General features: G+C 39.6%; 1 protein-coding gene across 2 annotated transcripts in view; it reads left to right on the top strand.

The window, feature by feature from the left end:
- Nucleotides 1-2,316: 2,316 nt before the first annotated feature.
- The window catches only part of pkd2 (polycystic kidney disease 2), a 28,394-nt gene continuing 14,133 nt past the window's right edge, over nucleotides 2,317-16,577 (top strand). Inside the window, exons 1-5 of one of the 2 annotated variants that reach the window (XM_008419764.3) lie at nucleotides 2,317-3,340; nucleotides 8,389-8,502; nucleotides 9,360-9,493; nucleotides 10,340-10,590; nucleotides 10,695-10,919. In XM_008419764.3, the coding sequence (XP_008417986.3) occupies nucleotides 2,935-3,340; nucleotides 8,389-8,502; nucleotides 9,360-9,493; nucleotides 10,340-10,590; nucleotides 10,695-10,919 (1,130 nt within the window). In that variant the 5' untranslated portion in view covers nucleotides 2,317-2,934. The remainder of the gene's footprint in view (nucleotides 3,341-8,388; nucleotides 8,503-9,359; nucleotides 9,494-10,339; nucleotides 10,591-10,694; nucleotides 10,920-16,577) is intronic. The other variant, XM_008419755.3, reaches the window with a different exon arrangement.

The following is a 16,577-nucleotide window of genomic DNA, read 5'->3' as shown; positions in this document are numbered from 1 at the left end:
ACAGAGAAGTTGAAGCATGAATATAAAGAAAAAAAAAGATCAAAACAGAAAGCAAGAATAGCAGACTGTACAGTAAGGGTGAATTGACAGTAGCTATAAGGAAACAAATACTTTGCAGTTGTTAAAAATATCTTACACTGATTCAAATAAATGGGCATCTGAGTAGGATAATCGCAAAACTTACAAAATGTGGACAACATCTTCCTGCAAAGTGTTTTATTTTATGAGTAAATTGTTAATATTGTGTATGAAAGTGTTTTATTTTATGGTTGGAGAGTGAAAGAAAAATGTGCACTTTGGTGGATAGTAAAGTTTTATCCTATCCCATCCCATCTTAATAGTAGCATAACGGATGAACATTGTTGTGATGATGGGCAGAAGGCGGAGTATCAGAAAGAGTAAAAGCTTCTTGAAGATACAACTTTCTTTTTTATATAAAAACTGAAGGTAACGTAGTTAATTGATTGTTCTATAAAATGGCAAAATATGTGCTAAACATATATTAGTTATTGCAGTTATAGTAAAGTTATCTGTAACATTGTTTTATTTTTGATATATAGAATTCCACCAACACATAAAATAAATATTAAATTGAGTTGCCACTTTTTTACGTATTACTTTACCTCTTTGCTTTTTTGCTCTCCAGTCAGTAAGGGGAAGTGTAAGCTGATTTCAGTCAGTTGACCATCAGGGAGCAGCAACAGGAGCGAGAAAGCTGGTGACGTGTTATTTATTCAGTCTGCAAACTGGATTTAAATCGGAGTACGGATAGATAAGTAGTTTAACCAAAGAATGTCTGAGATCAAAGGTAGTTATTTGTAATAACCAAATCAAAGTTCCCATCTTAACCTAATAATCTAATAAAGATGTTTTGGTGAGCTAGAGAAAAGTCAGAAGATCATGTGAAGGAAACCAACTCACAGATTCAGAGCTAAAAGAAACAGACATGAAAACAAGAATCAAGTTGTACTGAAGAACTGGAAACAGAAATACCTGGAAGGATGACTAATCAGCAGAACCTGTTTCAAGAAAGAACTGAGAACATCTGCACATCTAGTGCAGGTGAACTTTTAAAACTATACAAATAAACAGACGCAAGGAGCAAGAAATTAAGTTTACAGAAATTTAAAAGCAAAGAATAAAAACAAAATTCACAGACAATAAATATAGCCGTTATATTAGATTAGATTAGGATTTAGAAATTTAGTTAGATTTGCAGCCAAACCTTTACCAGTGGATTTAATGAGAACAACATCTATGTTTCTTGATCATTTTTCTAGCCTCATAAACTTCGTGATGAATATTTAGCATAAAAAAATCACTAGGACCAGGTCTACATGTTTTTCACACTTTGTTTAAACCAGAAAACACAGTTGCTGAGCATAAAAATGTCATAAATAAGTCGATTTTAATCCAATGTTCAATTCAAAAATATTTTATATATCCCAAAGAGTGTCTAAATGTTGTAACTCATATCACCCAAGTATCTTCAAAGAGACGTTTAGGATGGTGATGCTGTGAATAGAAAGGATCTCCAGTAGCAGTCAGTGTTACAATGAATCTTAAGAGGCCACTGACTGAAGACTGTTGCTGCATGATGGTCTCATGATTGTTATGATTAGAAAGCCAAGCAGAGAGACGATGGAGTTAGATGGAAGAGATGGTTTGAACTTCATCCTTTTCTCTCTCCTCCCTTTTTAACTCTGATGGGGTTTGATGTTAAAGTCTAGGTATTATTTGAGCTTTCAACAGCCCCCCAGTTGTAAAAAGCAAAAACAGACCTCCTTGCCATGGTTATCCATCCTAACAACTATCTGAAAAGTACAAAAAAGTACCAAAAACCGATCTAGATGCACATCATCCAAAAGCAAAAGTAACAATTGTCCAAACATGTAATGTCTTTAGCCCAAAAAGAAAGCTGAACAAAAGTCAATGAAAAGAACAAATTAGAACAGAAACAGTCTTCAGTCAGAGGCCTCTGTAGATTTGTTGCAAGACTGACTGCTACTGGAGGTCTTTCCTAGCAGCATCACTACCCACAATGACTCTTTGAGGATTCATCAATGAAATGAGTTTTGATATTTAATTTTTAAAGTATTTCTGAAATGAACTGAATTTCAACTGACAGTTTGAACACCACTGCTTTAACGTTATCATTGAAATGAGCCTGTTACCAGGGCAACGTCTAACCAAAACAGATGTTAAGGATGTAGTTTTTAATCAAAATTCAAAGTAGTTTTAAATTTATACAAGAAAATCCGGAAGAATGTAAATGTATTTGATTTTTATTCCTTTCTTCAACAGTATTTTGGCCCGCAAGATCCAAAAAACAGCTCAACGTTCATAGACGGGATAAATAATTATACAATACTGTAGTTATTACTTCCAGATGTTTTAAACGGATAATATATTAAAAAAAGCTTTTCCGCTGAGAGTTTTTCCATCCTCCTCTTCGACGCCATGACTTCATGTGAAATCTGAGTCCAGGACGAAGGAGAGGCGGAAAAAAAGAGGAGAAACTTCGGGGGATCGGTCCAAGAACAAGATGGCTGTTCCGGGACAAGAAAAACATCTTCGCTTTTTCACTTAAATACGACTTTTTAATTATTGGGATCAGTTTCGCGGTTCTATTTAACTACTTTATCCACTTTTTGGGAACTATTTTAAACCAAATATATTGTTTCTCTGAGACTGGGTTGAAGAAAGTTTTCAAACGGTTCTTACTGGACCAGCAGCGATGTAAAGTATTTATTGTAAAATACTTTACTTAAAATCGTCTAATAATCAGTATATTTTATAGCTAAATTACTTAATTTTATGTCAATTACTCCTAATTTATCAGTCCTTGTAGTTTTAGATTTTTATCCTCGTTTTGAGGGGTAACCGTTGACTTCTCGATGGTCGGAACCGTTCGGAGCAGCTAACCGGACCACCATGAGTTCGTCTCGAGTCAGACCCCAGAGCCAGTCCGGCAGGACGGCCCAAGGACCGGACTCCAGCGAGGGCATAGAGATGGAGAACATCCAGCACCAAGACCTGGGTCTCGGAGGGGTGATAGGCACCCCGTCTCCACCGTCCAGGCAAGCGTGGAGCCGCGACAACCCGGTGTTCGAACCGGAGGAAGAGATCATGGAGGCGGACTGGCCTCAAGCGAGTCCCGGGAGAAGGTCGGTGTCCACGGCCTCCAGCGGCAGCAGCAGCAGCTACAACCGCGGGGGCAGCAGCGCCCAGATCCCCCGAGGAGGACTCTACCCGACCCCGAGCCCCACCATAAACGCTCGGCAGCAGGACAGACGTGAGCACCGCAGCTGTTTGAAGCAGATTCTGCAGAAAATCAGAAGTAAGATATGATGAACTTTAAAAAAAAAGAACATTTTCTGGAGTTTAAAAAATGATTAAGCTGTTGAAAATGAGATTTAAAGTTTCTTAAGATAATAAAAATAAACATTCTAAGGATCTACTTGTTATTTTAACATGCATACTACAGTTTAAAACATCAGAAATGTCAACTGTTATCTCTGTTATTGTGTTTTTTATGATGTAACCAGAGGCTCCATTGTTATTTGCCACTGCATTTTCTTATATATATATAAAAAAAAAAAAAAAATTCCCTTCTCACCCTCCGCGGGTGGTCTGTTTCATCCTCTGAGCTCGGGTCCTCTACCAGAGGCCTGGGAGCTTGAGGGTTCTGCGCAGTATCTTGGCTGTGCCTAGAACTGCACATTTCTGGACTGAGATGTCTGATGTTGTTCCTGGGATCTGTTTTAGCCACTGCTCCAGTTTGGGGGTGACTGCCCCGAGGGCCCCGATGACCACAGGCACCACTGTGGTCTTCACCTTCCAGGTCTTTTCCAGTTCCTCCCTGAGACCCTGGTACTTCTCCAATTTCTCATGCTCCTTTTTCCTGATGTTGTAGTCACTTGGTATTGCTACATCCACCACAACGGCTTTCCTCTGTTCTTTATCCACCACCACAATGTCCGGTTGGTTCGCCATTACCATCTTGTCTGTCTGGATCTGGAAGTCCCACAGGATCTTAGCTCGGTCATTCTCCACCACTTTTGGGGGTGTTCCCCACTTTGATCTCGGGGCTTCCAGTCCATATTCTGCACAGATGTTCCTGTACACTATGCCCGCCACTTGGTTATGTCGTTCCATGTACGCTTTCCCTGCCAGCATCTTGCACCCTGCTATTATGTGCTGGACTGTCTCAGGGGCCTCCTTGCACAACCTACACCTTGGGTCTTCTCTGGTGTGGTAGATCTGAGCCTCTATTGCTCTGGTGTTTAGGGCCTGTTCCTGGGCGGCCAGGATGAGAGCCTCTGTGCTGTCCTTGAGTCCAGCTTTCTCCAGCCATTGGTAGGTTTTCCTGACATCAGCCACTTCAGTTATTTGTCGGTGGTACATCCCATGTAGGGGCTTGTCCTCCCATGATGGTACTTCCAGCACCTTGTCTTCTGTTCCCCATTGCCTGAGACATTCGCTGAGCACATCGTCCGTTGAGGCTTTGTCCTTGATGTATTTATGGATCTTGGATGTTTCATCCTGGACAGTGGCTCTCACACTCACTAGTCCTCTGCCTCCTTCCTTACGGCTCGTGTACAGTCTCAGGGTGCTGGATTTGGGGTGGAACCCTCCATGCATGGTTAGTAGCTTCCTAGTCTTAACATCCGTGGCCTTCATCTCTTCCATTGGCCAGCTAATTATTCCGGCAGGGTATCTGATTACTGGTAAGGCATAGCTGTTTATTGCACGGATCTTGTTCTTGCCATTGAGCTGGCTTCTCAGGACTTGCCTTATTCGTTGGAGGTATTTGGCTGTGGCTCCTTTCCTTGTGACCTCATCGAGGTTGCCATTTGCTTGTGGTATTCCCAGGTACTTGTAGCTGTGCTCTATGTCTGCTATTGTTCCTTCTGGGAGTGAGACCCCTTCTGTGTGGGCGACCTTCCCTCTCTTTGTAACCATCCGACCACACTTCTCTAGTCCGAATGACATCCCAATGTCAGTGCTGTAGATCCTGGTGGTGTGGATCAGTGAGTCGATGTCTCGCTCGCTCTTGGCGTACAGCTTGATGTCATCCATGTAGAGGAGGTGACTGATCGTGGCCCCATTCTTGAGTCGGTATCCGTAGCCAGTCTTGTTGATGATTTGGCTGAGAGGGTTCAGGCCTATGCAGAACAGCAGTGGGGACAGAGCATCTCCTTGGTATATGCCACATTTGATGGACACTTGTGCAAGTGGTTTGCAGTTGGCTTCAAGGGTGGTTTTCCACAGCCCCATCGAGTTTGCAATGAAGGCTCTTAGAGTCCTATTGATGTTGTACATCTCTAAGCATTCAATGATCCAAGTGTGTGGCATTGAGTCATAGGCTTTCTTGTAATCAATCCAAGCGGTACACAGGTTGGTGTGTCGGGTTTTGCAGTCTCGGGCAACTGTGTGGTCTACAAGGAGTTGGTGTTTGGCTCCTCTGCTATTTATGCCTATGCCCTTCTGTGCCTTGCTCATGTATTTATCCATGTGCCCGCTTATCTTAGCCGCTATGATGCCTGACATGAGCTTCCATGTTGTAGAGAGACAGGTTATTGGCCGATAGTTGGATGGGACTGAACCCTTCGAGGGTTCCTTCTGTATCAGGATTGTGCGCCCTTCAGTTAACCATTCAGGGTGAGTCCCATTTTGTAGCAGCTGGTTCAGTTGAGCTGCCAGTCGCTCATGGAGGGCAGTGAGTTTCTTAAGCCAGTAGGCATGGATCATGTCAGGTCCTGGTGCTGTCCAGTTTTTCATACCCGAGACTCTGTCTTGGACATCTGCCACAGTGATGGTTACCGGGGCTTGTTCCGGGAGGTTGCTGTGGTCCTCTCGTAGAGAGGTTAGCCACTGTGCATTGCTGTTGTGGGACGCCTCCCTTTCCCATATGCCTTTCCAGTATTGTTCAGTCTCCAGCCTGGGTGGGTCTGCTCTGTTGTTATTACCCTGCCATTGAGAGTACACTTTAGCTGGTTGGGTGGCGAAGAGCCGGTTAATCCTCCTGGCTTCATTCTCTCTCGTGTATCTCTTTAGGCGGCTGGCCAAGGCTTGGAGTCTTTGTTTGGCAGTTTCGAGTGCTTCAGGTATGGGCATCTGGCTGTACTTCTTGGGTACTGATCTTTTCATTGCACCCCTTTGGAGCTCTGACAGTTGACTCACTTCCCTCCTTGTTATCTTGATCTTAGCCTCTAACCGTCTTTTCCATGGTGGGTATTGGGTCTCATGGTTGCTCTTATAACCAAGCATCTCAAGGATCACTGATGCTGAGTTGTATATCAGCTCATTGGTTTCTGTTATGGTGTTGGTAGGGATCGTTCTCAATGCTGCATTCACATCTTCAATGAGACTTTCAGATGGTACTTCACTCAGCCGTTGTAATTGGCGTCTGGGTCGTCTGGTGTTCATTCGGGCCATGATTCTCTCTCTCAGGTCAGTTGCTGCCTCGTCCAGCTCAGATGGTTGGTTCATTACTGGGGCTACATACCCAGTCTCTGGGCGGGGAGTTGTAGTTGACTCCCTTCTGACCTGGCATCCTGGCTCCTTCCCGTAGCACTTGTGTTGTACCTCGTCAATCTCCAGTTGTGACAGCAGTTGCCGTTTGCGGATGTTGGAACACTGAGCTACTAGTTGTTTGGCAGTTAGTGTTGACTGGGGATGTCGAGCTAACCATTCCTCCCACAGTCTTTGCATGTAGCCCCTCTGACTAGGATTACTTGAGTAGTAGCATTCCAACAGATCCATGTTTTCACCTCTCGCCCATTTCCGTCTTGTTCCAGTAGCCCACTTTTCATCAGGGTGCTCTGGTTCCCCAGCACCTGACGCAGACCTTGTTTGACCGGGCGACGTCTGAGCCGGCATGTCGTGCTTATTTGTGTCTCTCATGGTATGAGGTAGGCTATATAGCTCCAAGGGTCTTGCCTAAGGACCCACACTGACAGCTCAATGTCACCGTTGTAACTTTTTGCCCCAGCCCCCAGCCTGGCCTCGAGCCCGGGTCTCCCGGGTGGAAGACTGGTGACTTACCTATTGAGCTATACAGTCAGCTATATATATATATATATATATATATATATATATATATATATATATATATATATTATATATATATATATATATATATATATATATATATATATATATATATATATATATATATATATATATATATATTTAATTTAACCAACAAGTTTATTTCTAACAAGAAAGGAGACAGGCATGTCTGAAAATATAACAGATGAATGTAAAAGGAGCATAGATTTTATTATATTATAATAAAAATGGCTTGTGAAGAATATTTACACCATTTCAAATATTTTATTGAAAATTCTTTGTTGGTGTTACAGCAAATAAATGTCTTTTAGTTGCTGAACAACTTGTTGTATGTTTCCTCTGGTATTTTCACAGTTCAATTCAATTCAGTTAATTTATATAGCATTAAATCACAACAATTGTCATCTTAAGGCACATTACAAAAATATTTCAAGTCTTTTAAGTTGGAATATTCAAATTCAATTCAGTTCAAAATGAATTTATTTTTCCCAAAGGGAAATTAAATGTTGGCATAACTTATTTCATCCAAGTATCTGGATGGTGATGCTGTTGGTAGGAAGAATCTCCAGTAACAGTCAGTGCTGCAATGAATCCAGAGGCCTCTGACTGAAGGCTGTTGCTGTATGACAGCCTAATTACGGTCACAACATGCTAACAGCTCAATATCCAGGAAGCAGAGACAATACGCCAAATGTCCTAGATGACAACACCAATTGTTAGCAAGCACTGCTAATCCACCTCATTCAGTCAGTTTTAATTAGATTGTGTTTGCTAATATTTATTAATTAGTATATTGAATTATTGTTGAACAACCAACTGACTCTGGTGTTTTATATCAACATTTGCATTGCCATTTTTTTTGGGCAACAGTGGCGTAAACTGCTTGTGTGGGGGTGGAAAAAAGAAGAAAAAAAATCACATCAGTTCACAAGGCTAATAAATAGTAAACAAAAACGAAGGATATTACATCTATAATTTCAGTATGTTTTAGTTACTTTTCTGAATACGTGATATAGCTCCAGTTAGATTTTTCTTTCCCATTAATTGCATATTTTATTTATTTCAGTTAACGAAAATGTTTTCTCAGTTTCAGTTGGGTTTTTTATCAGTATTTGTCAACTATAATAGACAAAATTTTTATTTTACAAAGGTGCCAATAGTGATTTACTTAAGGTGTGTTGAGAGTACAGTGCTAAATCTGTGGTATAATAATCACATTTTTGCAAACCTGAAGCTTTACAATAATATGGTAAAGCACAACATATTGCATATAATTCTGTGTTAATGTGGTGATGTACGTTTTAATCGTAGTTCTGTGGGGAACTGAGCTGATGGAGGACAGCGACAGCAGCAGAGAGCGCTACCTCAGAAACGTCTTGAGGGAAATGCTCACATATGTCGGCTTCCTCATCACTGTTTGCGTTTGTAAGTAAACAACACAAAATCTTTCACATTTCAAACTTTGCCGCAGAGATTCCTCTCTTACTCTTCTTAAGACCAGGCTCTGCCCCTGAAGCTGAAAACCCCCCCAACAGTTTTCCAGCTGTTACTCTAATGAGTTTGGCAGGAATTTATCCAGTTTCCAACGTTTTTCAGGGGGATTCAATTTCAACAGCAGTGCAAAAACCAAATTACTTAGTTATTAGACGGGGAAAACATCTTTAGTGAATAATGTGTGAATAAAAAGCTAATGCTAAAGTTCCTTTTTTCATTTTACTGCAGTGAAAAAGTCTCACTCTGTGGCTTTGGGTGGATCAGGAAATGATTTTGTGGCAGAACTGGACCATTTAGTTTCCTCCAACTGAACACTGCTGTCAGACTAGCACTGCATCAAAGCATAGATTCTAGATTTTACTCAGTTTGAAACCAGAACTTTACATACAGCAAATAAAGAAACACAAGCGCCATTTTTTCTTCCTGTCTGAAGTTAATTCAGATCAAGCTTTTAGGTCAATTAGGATTACCAAAATTATTTCTATTTACTAAATGCAACAAAAATGAGAGAGAAAGTATATTTTAGATTTATTAATTGACGTCTTGAGAATCAGAAGTTTACATGTCTTTAGTATTTGCCTTCGCATGATATGACATTCGTTCAATATTGCCACATAATTTTCTTCCCTGATGTTTTTCATATTTTGTTTTTGTTCCGTCTGAAAACATGAAAACCTAAAACTGGAAGAAAATGTCCTTTGTTTTGATTCCAGGTATGTGAAGCTTATGTGATTAATAACATGCTAACTTGTGCCATCACTGCTGTTTTTCTGGATCGGACTCTGCAGTGACGTATGGGATGGTAAACTCCAACATGTACTATTACACCAAAGTTATGTCTCAGCTGTTCCTGGACACGACGCTGTCTCCTGGGGACCAAACTACGTTTAGGAGCCTCTCCACCATGGAGGACTTCTGGAAGGTTGTTTTAATCATTTATTTAATTTAATTCCTTTATATTTTTATTCTTTAGTAATGCAATAAATAAATGTTTCTCCATACTTTTAAATGTATTTTCAGTAATGTTTTTTTTTAAATTAAGGTCATCTTTTTAATTTGTTTTATTTTTATAGTTAAAATTTTTTTCTACTCTTTATAATTAAAGAAATGTTTTTTCAAGTTTTAAAAATGATACTTTAATTTTTTATCTTGTCATTTTCTATTTTATTTTAATTTTTATATGTTTTTAATTTTCCATAATTAAATAAATAAATCTTTTTACATTATGTTTTAAATTGTGTTTTATCTTTTTATTTTATTTTAAAAAAATAATTATTTATATATATATATATATATATATATATATATATATATATATATATATATATATATATATATATATATATATATATATATATATATATATATATATATTTAAATGTATAATTTTTAAAATTAAATAATCACATATTTTTCCATATTTGAATTTGTATTTTGTTGTTTTAATTATTTTAGAGTTTTAAAAAAAATTTAAATTTATTTTTCTAATTAAATAAATAAATGAAACTGGTACTTTTTAATTAAATAATTTTCTATTTTTTATGTTTTGATCTTATTTTGAATTTTATATTTTAGTTTATTCGTTGCAATTAAAGTACTTATGTTTCTCATTTCTAATGTAAAATAATTATCTTTATATTTTACATTTCATTTAAATTTTTTTGTTGTTGTTTAAGAAATAAGTAAATGTTTTTCCACCAAGTTTTACATCTAAACTCCCCTTTCTGACATGCTGTGCATTAAAAACCGGGTTATTTTGCCCTTCTAGTTCACACAGGGGCCGTTCCTCGGTGGGATGTACTGGGACGTTTGGTACAACAACAACAGCCTGCCAGAGAATCAGAGCTTCATCTTCTATGAGAACCTCCTCCTCGGCGTCCCGCGCCTCCGGCAGGTCAAGGTTCGCAATGAGTCCTGCTCTGTCCACGAGGACCTTAGGGACGAGGTTCAGGACTGCTACAACATATACACCCCCAGCAACGAGGACACCGCCCCCTTTGGTCCAAACAATGGAACAGCGTTAGTTAATGCAAAATGCTGCATAAATTAAAAAATCTGTGCAAATTTAGACCTTTGAATACATGACTGTGTCCTAAATGTTTTTGTTTCTGCATGTGTGGCAGGTGGGTGTACACCACAGAGAGTGAGATGAATAGCAGCAGTTACTGGGGGCAGGTGTCTAAGTATGGAGGTGGAGGCTACTACCAGGACTTCTCTAGAACAAAAGAGGAGTCAGCCAACCGTCTGCAGTTCCTGAAAGACCACCTGTGGCTGGACAGAGGCACCAGAGCAGTCTTTCTTGACTTCTCAGTCTACAATGGAAATATAAATCTTTTCTGCATTGCCAGGTAACACTCATTCTTTGATTATCCAACGACTCACTCATTCTTTGATTACATAGCGACTCACTCATTCTTTGATTACATAGCGACTCATTCATTCTTTGTTTACATAGCGACTCACTCATTCTTTGTTTACATAGCGACTCACTCATTCTTTGTTTACGTAGCGACTCACTTATTCTTTGTTTACGTAGCAACTCACTCATTCTTTCATTACCCAGTGACTCACTCATTCTTTGTTACCCAGCGACTCACTCAGTCTTTGATTACGTAGTGACTCACTCATTCTTTGTTACCCAGCGACTCACTCAGTCTTTGATTACGTAGTGACTCACTCATTCTTTGTTTACGTAGCCACTCACTCATTCTTTGTTACCCAGTGACTCACTCATTCTTTGATTACATAGTGACTCACTCATTCTTTCGTTACGTAGCGACTCACTCATTCTTTGGTTACGTAGTGACTCACTCATTCTTTGTTTATGTAGTGACTCACTCATTCTTTGGTTACGTAGCAACTCACTCATTCTTTGGTTACGTAGCTACTCACTCATTCTTTGTTACCCAGCGAATCACTCATTCTTTGATTACATAGTGACTCACTCATTCTTTCGTTACGTAGCGACTCACTCATTCTTTGGTTACGTAGTGACTCACTCATTCTTTGACTACGTAGTGACTCACTCATTCTTTGGTTACGTAGCAACTCACTCATTCTTTGGTTACGTAGCGACTCACTCATTCTTTGTTACCCAGCGACTCACTCATTCTTTGATTACATAGTGACTCACTCATTCTTTGGTTACGTAGCGACTCACTCATTCTTTGGTTACGTAGTGACTCACTCATTCTTTGACTACGTAGTGACTCACTCATTCTTTGGTTACGTAGCAACTCACTCATTCTTTGTTTACGTAGCGACTCACTCATTCTTTGTTACCCAGCGACTCACTCATTCTTTGATTACATAGTGACTCACTCATTCTTTCGTTACGTAGCTACTCACTCATTCTTTGTTTACGTAGCGACTCACTTATTCTTTGTTTACGTAGCCACTCACACATTCTTTGTTTACGTAGCCACTCACACATTCTTTGATTACATAGTGACTCACTCATTCTTTGGTTACGTAGTGACTCACTCATTCTTTGTTTATGTAGTGACTCACTCATTCTTTCATTACCCTGTGACTCACTCATTCTTTGATTACGTAGCGACTCACTCATTCTTTGACTACGTAGTGACTCACTCATTCTTTGGTTACGTAGCAACTCACTCATTCTTTGGTTACGTAGCTACTCACTCATTCTTTGTTACCCAGCGACTCACTCATTCTTTGATTACATAGTGACTCACTCATTTTTTGACCCCAGCGACTCACTCATTCTTTGATTACATAGTGACTCACTCATTCTTTGATTACGTAGCGACTCACTCATTCTTTGATTACGTAGCGACTCACTCATTCTTTGTTACCCAGTGACTCACTCATTCTTTGGTTACCCAGCGACTCACTCATTCTTTGTTACCTAGCGACTCACTCATTCTTTGATTACATAGTGACTCCCTCATTCTTTCGTTACGTAGCGACTCACTCATTCTTTGGTTACGTAGTGACTCACTCATTCTTTGTTTATGTAGTGACTCACTCATTCTTTGGTTACGTAGTGACTCACTCATTCTTTGTTACCCAGCGACTCACTCATTCTTTGATTACATAGTGACTCACTCATTCTTTCGTTACGTAGCTACTCACTCATTCTTTGTTTACGTAGCGACTCACTTATTCTTTGTTTACGTAGTGACTCACTCATTCTTTGGTTACGTAGTGACTCACTCATTCTTTCATTACCCCGTGACTCACTCATTCTTTCGTTACGTAGCGACTCACTCATTCTTTGGTTACGTAGTGACTCACTCATTCTTTGTTTATGTAGTGACTCACTCATTCTTTGGTTATGTAGTGACTCACTCATTCTTTGTTACCCAGCGACTCACTCATTCTTTGATTACATAGTGACTCACTCATTCTTTCGTTACGTAGCTACTCACTCATTCTTTGTTTACGTAGCGACTCACTTATTCTTTGTTTACGTAGCCACTCACACATTCTTTGTTTACGTAGCCACTCACACATTCTTTGTTACACAGTGACTCACTCATTCTTTGATTACATAGTGACTCACTCATTCTTTGGTTACGTAGTGACTCACTCATTCTTTGTTTATGTAGTGACTCACTCATTCTTTCATTACCCTGTGACTCACTCATTCTTTGATTATGTAGCGACTCACTCATTCTTTGACTACGTAGTGACTCACTCATTCTTTGACTACGTAGTGACTCACTCATTCTTTGGTTACGTAGCAACTCACTCATTCTTTGGTTACGTAGCTACTCACTCATTCTTTGATTACATAGCGACTCACTCATTCTTTGATTACATAGCGACTCATTCATTCTTTGTTTACATAGCGACTCATTCATTCTTTCTTTACATAGCGACTCACTCATTCTTTGTTTACGTAGCGACTCACTTATTCTTTGTTTACGTAGCAACTCACTCATTCTTTCATTACCCAGTGACTCACTCATTCTTTGTTACCCAGCGACTCACTCAGTCTTTGATTACGTAGTGACTCACTCATTCTTTGTTACCCAGCGACTCACTCAGTCTTTGATTACGTAGTGACTCACTCATTCTTTGTTTACGTAGCCACTCACTCATTCTTTGTTACCCAGTGACTCACTCATTCTTTGATTACATAGTGACTCACTCATTCTTTCGTTACGTAGCGACTCACTCATTCTTTGGTTACGTAGTGACTCACTCATTCTTTGTTTATGTAGTGACTCACTCATTCTTTGGTTACGTAGCAACTCACTCATTCTTTGGTTACGTAGCTACTCACTCATTCTTTGTTACCCAGCGACTCACTCATTCTTTGATTACATAGTGACTCACTCATTCTTTCGTTACGTAGCGACTCACTCATTCTTTGGTTACGTAGTGACTCACTCATTCTTTGACTACGTAGTGACTCACTCATTCTTTGGTTACGTAGCAACTCACTCATTCTTTGGTTACGTAGCTACTCACTCATTCTTTGTTACCCAGCGACTCACTCATTCTTTGATTACATAGTGACTCACTCATTCTTTCGTTACATAGCGACTCACTCATTCTTTGGTAACGTAGTGACTCACTCATTCTTTCGTTACGTAGCTACTCACTCATTCATTGTTTACGTAGCGACTCACTCATTCTTTGTTACCCAGCGACTCACTCATTCTTTGATTACATAGTGACTCACTCATTCTTTCGTTACGTAGCTACTCACTCATTCTTTGTTTACGTAGTGACTCACTTATTCTTTGTTTACGTAGCCACTCACACATTCTTTGTTTACGTAGCCACTCACACATTCTTTGTTACACAGTGACTCACTCATTCTTTGATTACATAGTGACTCACTCATTCTTTGGTTACGTAGTGACTCACTCATTCTTTGTTTATGTAGTGACTCACTCATTCTTTCATTACCCTGTGACTCACTCATTCTTTGATTACGTAGCGACTCACTCATTCTTTGACTACGTAGTGACTCACTCATTCTTTGACTACGTAGTGACTCACTCATTCTTTGGTTACGTAGCAACTCACTCATTCTTTGGTTACGTAGCTACTCACTCATTCTTTGTTACCCAGCGACTCACTCATTCTTTGATTACATAGTGACTCACTCATTCTTTGATTACGTAGCTACTCACTCATTCTTTGTTACCCAGCGACTCACTCATTCTTTGATTACATAGTGACTCACTCATTCTTTGATTACGTAGCGACTCACTCATTCTTTGTTACCCAGTGACTCACTCATTCTTTGGTTACCCAGTGACTCACTCATTCTTTGACTACGTAGTGACTCACTCATTCTTTGACTACGTAGTGACTCACTCATTCTTTGGTTACGTAGCAACTCACTCATTCTTTGGTTACGTAGCTACTCACTCATTCTTTGATTACATAGCGACTCACTCATTCTTTGATTACATAGCGACTCATTCATTCTTTGTTTACATAGCGACTCATTCATTCTTTGTTTACATAGCGACTCACTCATTCTTTGTTTACGTAGCGACTCACTTATTCTTTGTTTACGTAGCAACTCACTCATTCTTTCATTACCCAGTGACTCACTCATTCTTTGTTACCCAGCGACTCACTCAGTCTTTGATTACGTAGTGACTCACTCATTCTTTGTTACCCAGCGACTCACTCAGTCTTTGATTACGTAGTGACTCACTCATTCTTTGTTTACGTAGCCACTCACTCATTCTTTGTTACCCAGTGACTCACTCATTCTTTGATTACATAGTGACTCACTCATTCTTTCGTTACGTAGCGACTCACTCATTCTTTGGTTACGTAGTGACTCACTCATTCTTTGTTTATGTAGTGACTCACTCATTCTTTGGTTACGTAGCGACTCACTCATTCTTTGGTTACGTAGTGACTCACTCATTCTTTGTTTATGTAGTGACTCACTCATTCTTTGGTTACGTAGCAACTCACTCATTCTTTGGTTACGTAGCTACTCACTCATTCTTTGTTACCCAGCGACTCACTCATTCTTTGATTACATAGTGACTCACTCATTCTTTCGTTACGTAGCGACTCACTCATTCTTTGGTTACGTAGCTACTCACTCATTCTTTGTTACCCAGCGACTCACTCATTCTTTGATTACATAGTGACTCACTCATTCTTTCGTTACATAGCGACTCACTCATTCTTTGTTTACGTAGCGACTCACTTATTCTTTGTTTACGTAGCAACTCACTCATTCTTTCATTACCCAGTGACTCACTCATTCTTTGTTACCCAGCGACTCACTCAGTCTTTGATTACGTAGTGACTCACTCATTCTTTGTTACCCAGCGACTCACTCAGTCTTTGATTACGTAGTGACTCACTCATTCTTTGTTTACGTAGCCACTCACTCATTCTTTGTTACCCAGTGACTCACTCATTCTTTGATTACATAGTGACTCACTCATTCTTTCGTTACGTAGCGACTCACTCATTCTTTGGTTACGTAGTGACTCACTCATTCTTTATGTAGTGACTCACTCATTCTTTGGTTACGTAGCGACTCACTCATTCTTTGGTTACGTAGTGACTCACTCATTCTTTGTTTATGTAGTGACTCACTCATTCTTTGGTTACGTAGCAACTCACTCATTCTTTGGTTACGTAGCTACTCACTCATTCTTTGTTACCCAGCGACTCACTCATTCTTTGATTACATAGCGACTCATTCATTCTTTGTTTACATAGCGACTCATTCATTCTTTCTTTACATAGCGACTCACTCATTCTTTGTTTACGTAGCGACTCACTTATTCTTTGTTTACGTAGCAACTCACTCATTCTTTCATTACCCAGTGACTCACTCATTCTTTGTTACCCAGCGACTCACTCAGTCTTTGATTACGTAGTGACTCACTCATTCTTTGTTACCCAGCGACTCACTCAGTCTTTGATTACGTAGTGACTCACTCATTCTTTGTTTACGTAGCCACTCACTCATTCTTTGTTACCCAGTGACTCACTCATTCTTTGATTACATAGTGACTCCTCATTCTTTCGTTACGTAGCGA

The sequence above is a fragment of the Poecilia reticulata genome, chromosome 1 (genome assembly GCF_904066995.2).
Source record: "Poecilia reticulata chromosome 1, P_reticulata-male-v2, whole genome shotgun sequence".
Taxonomy (NCBI): Eukaryota; Metazoa; Chordata; class Actinopteri; order Cyprinodontiformes; family Poeciliidae; genus Poecilia; species Poecilia reticulata.
This window is presented reverse-complemented; position numbering and strand designations above follow the sequence as displayed.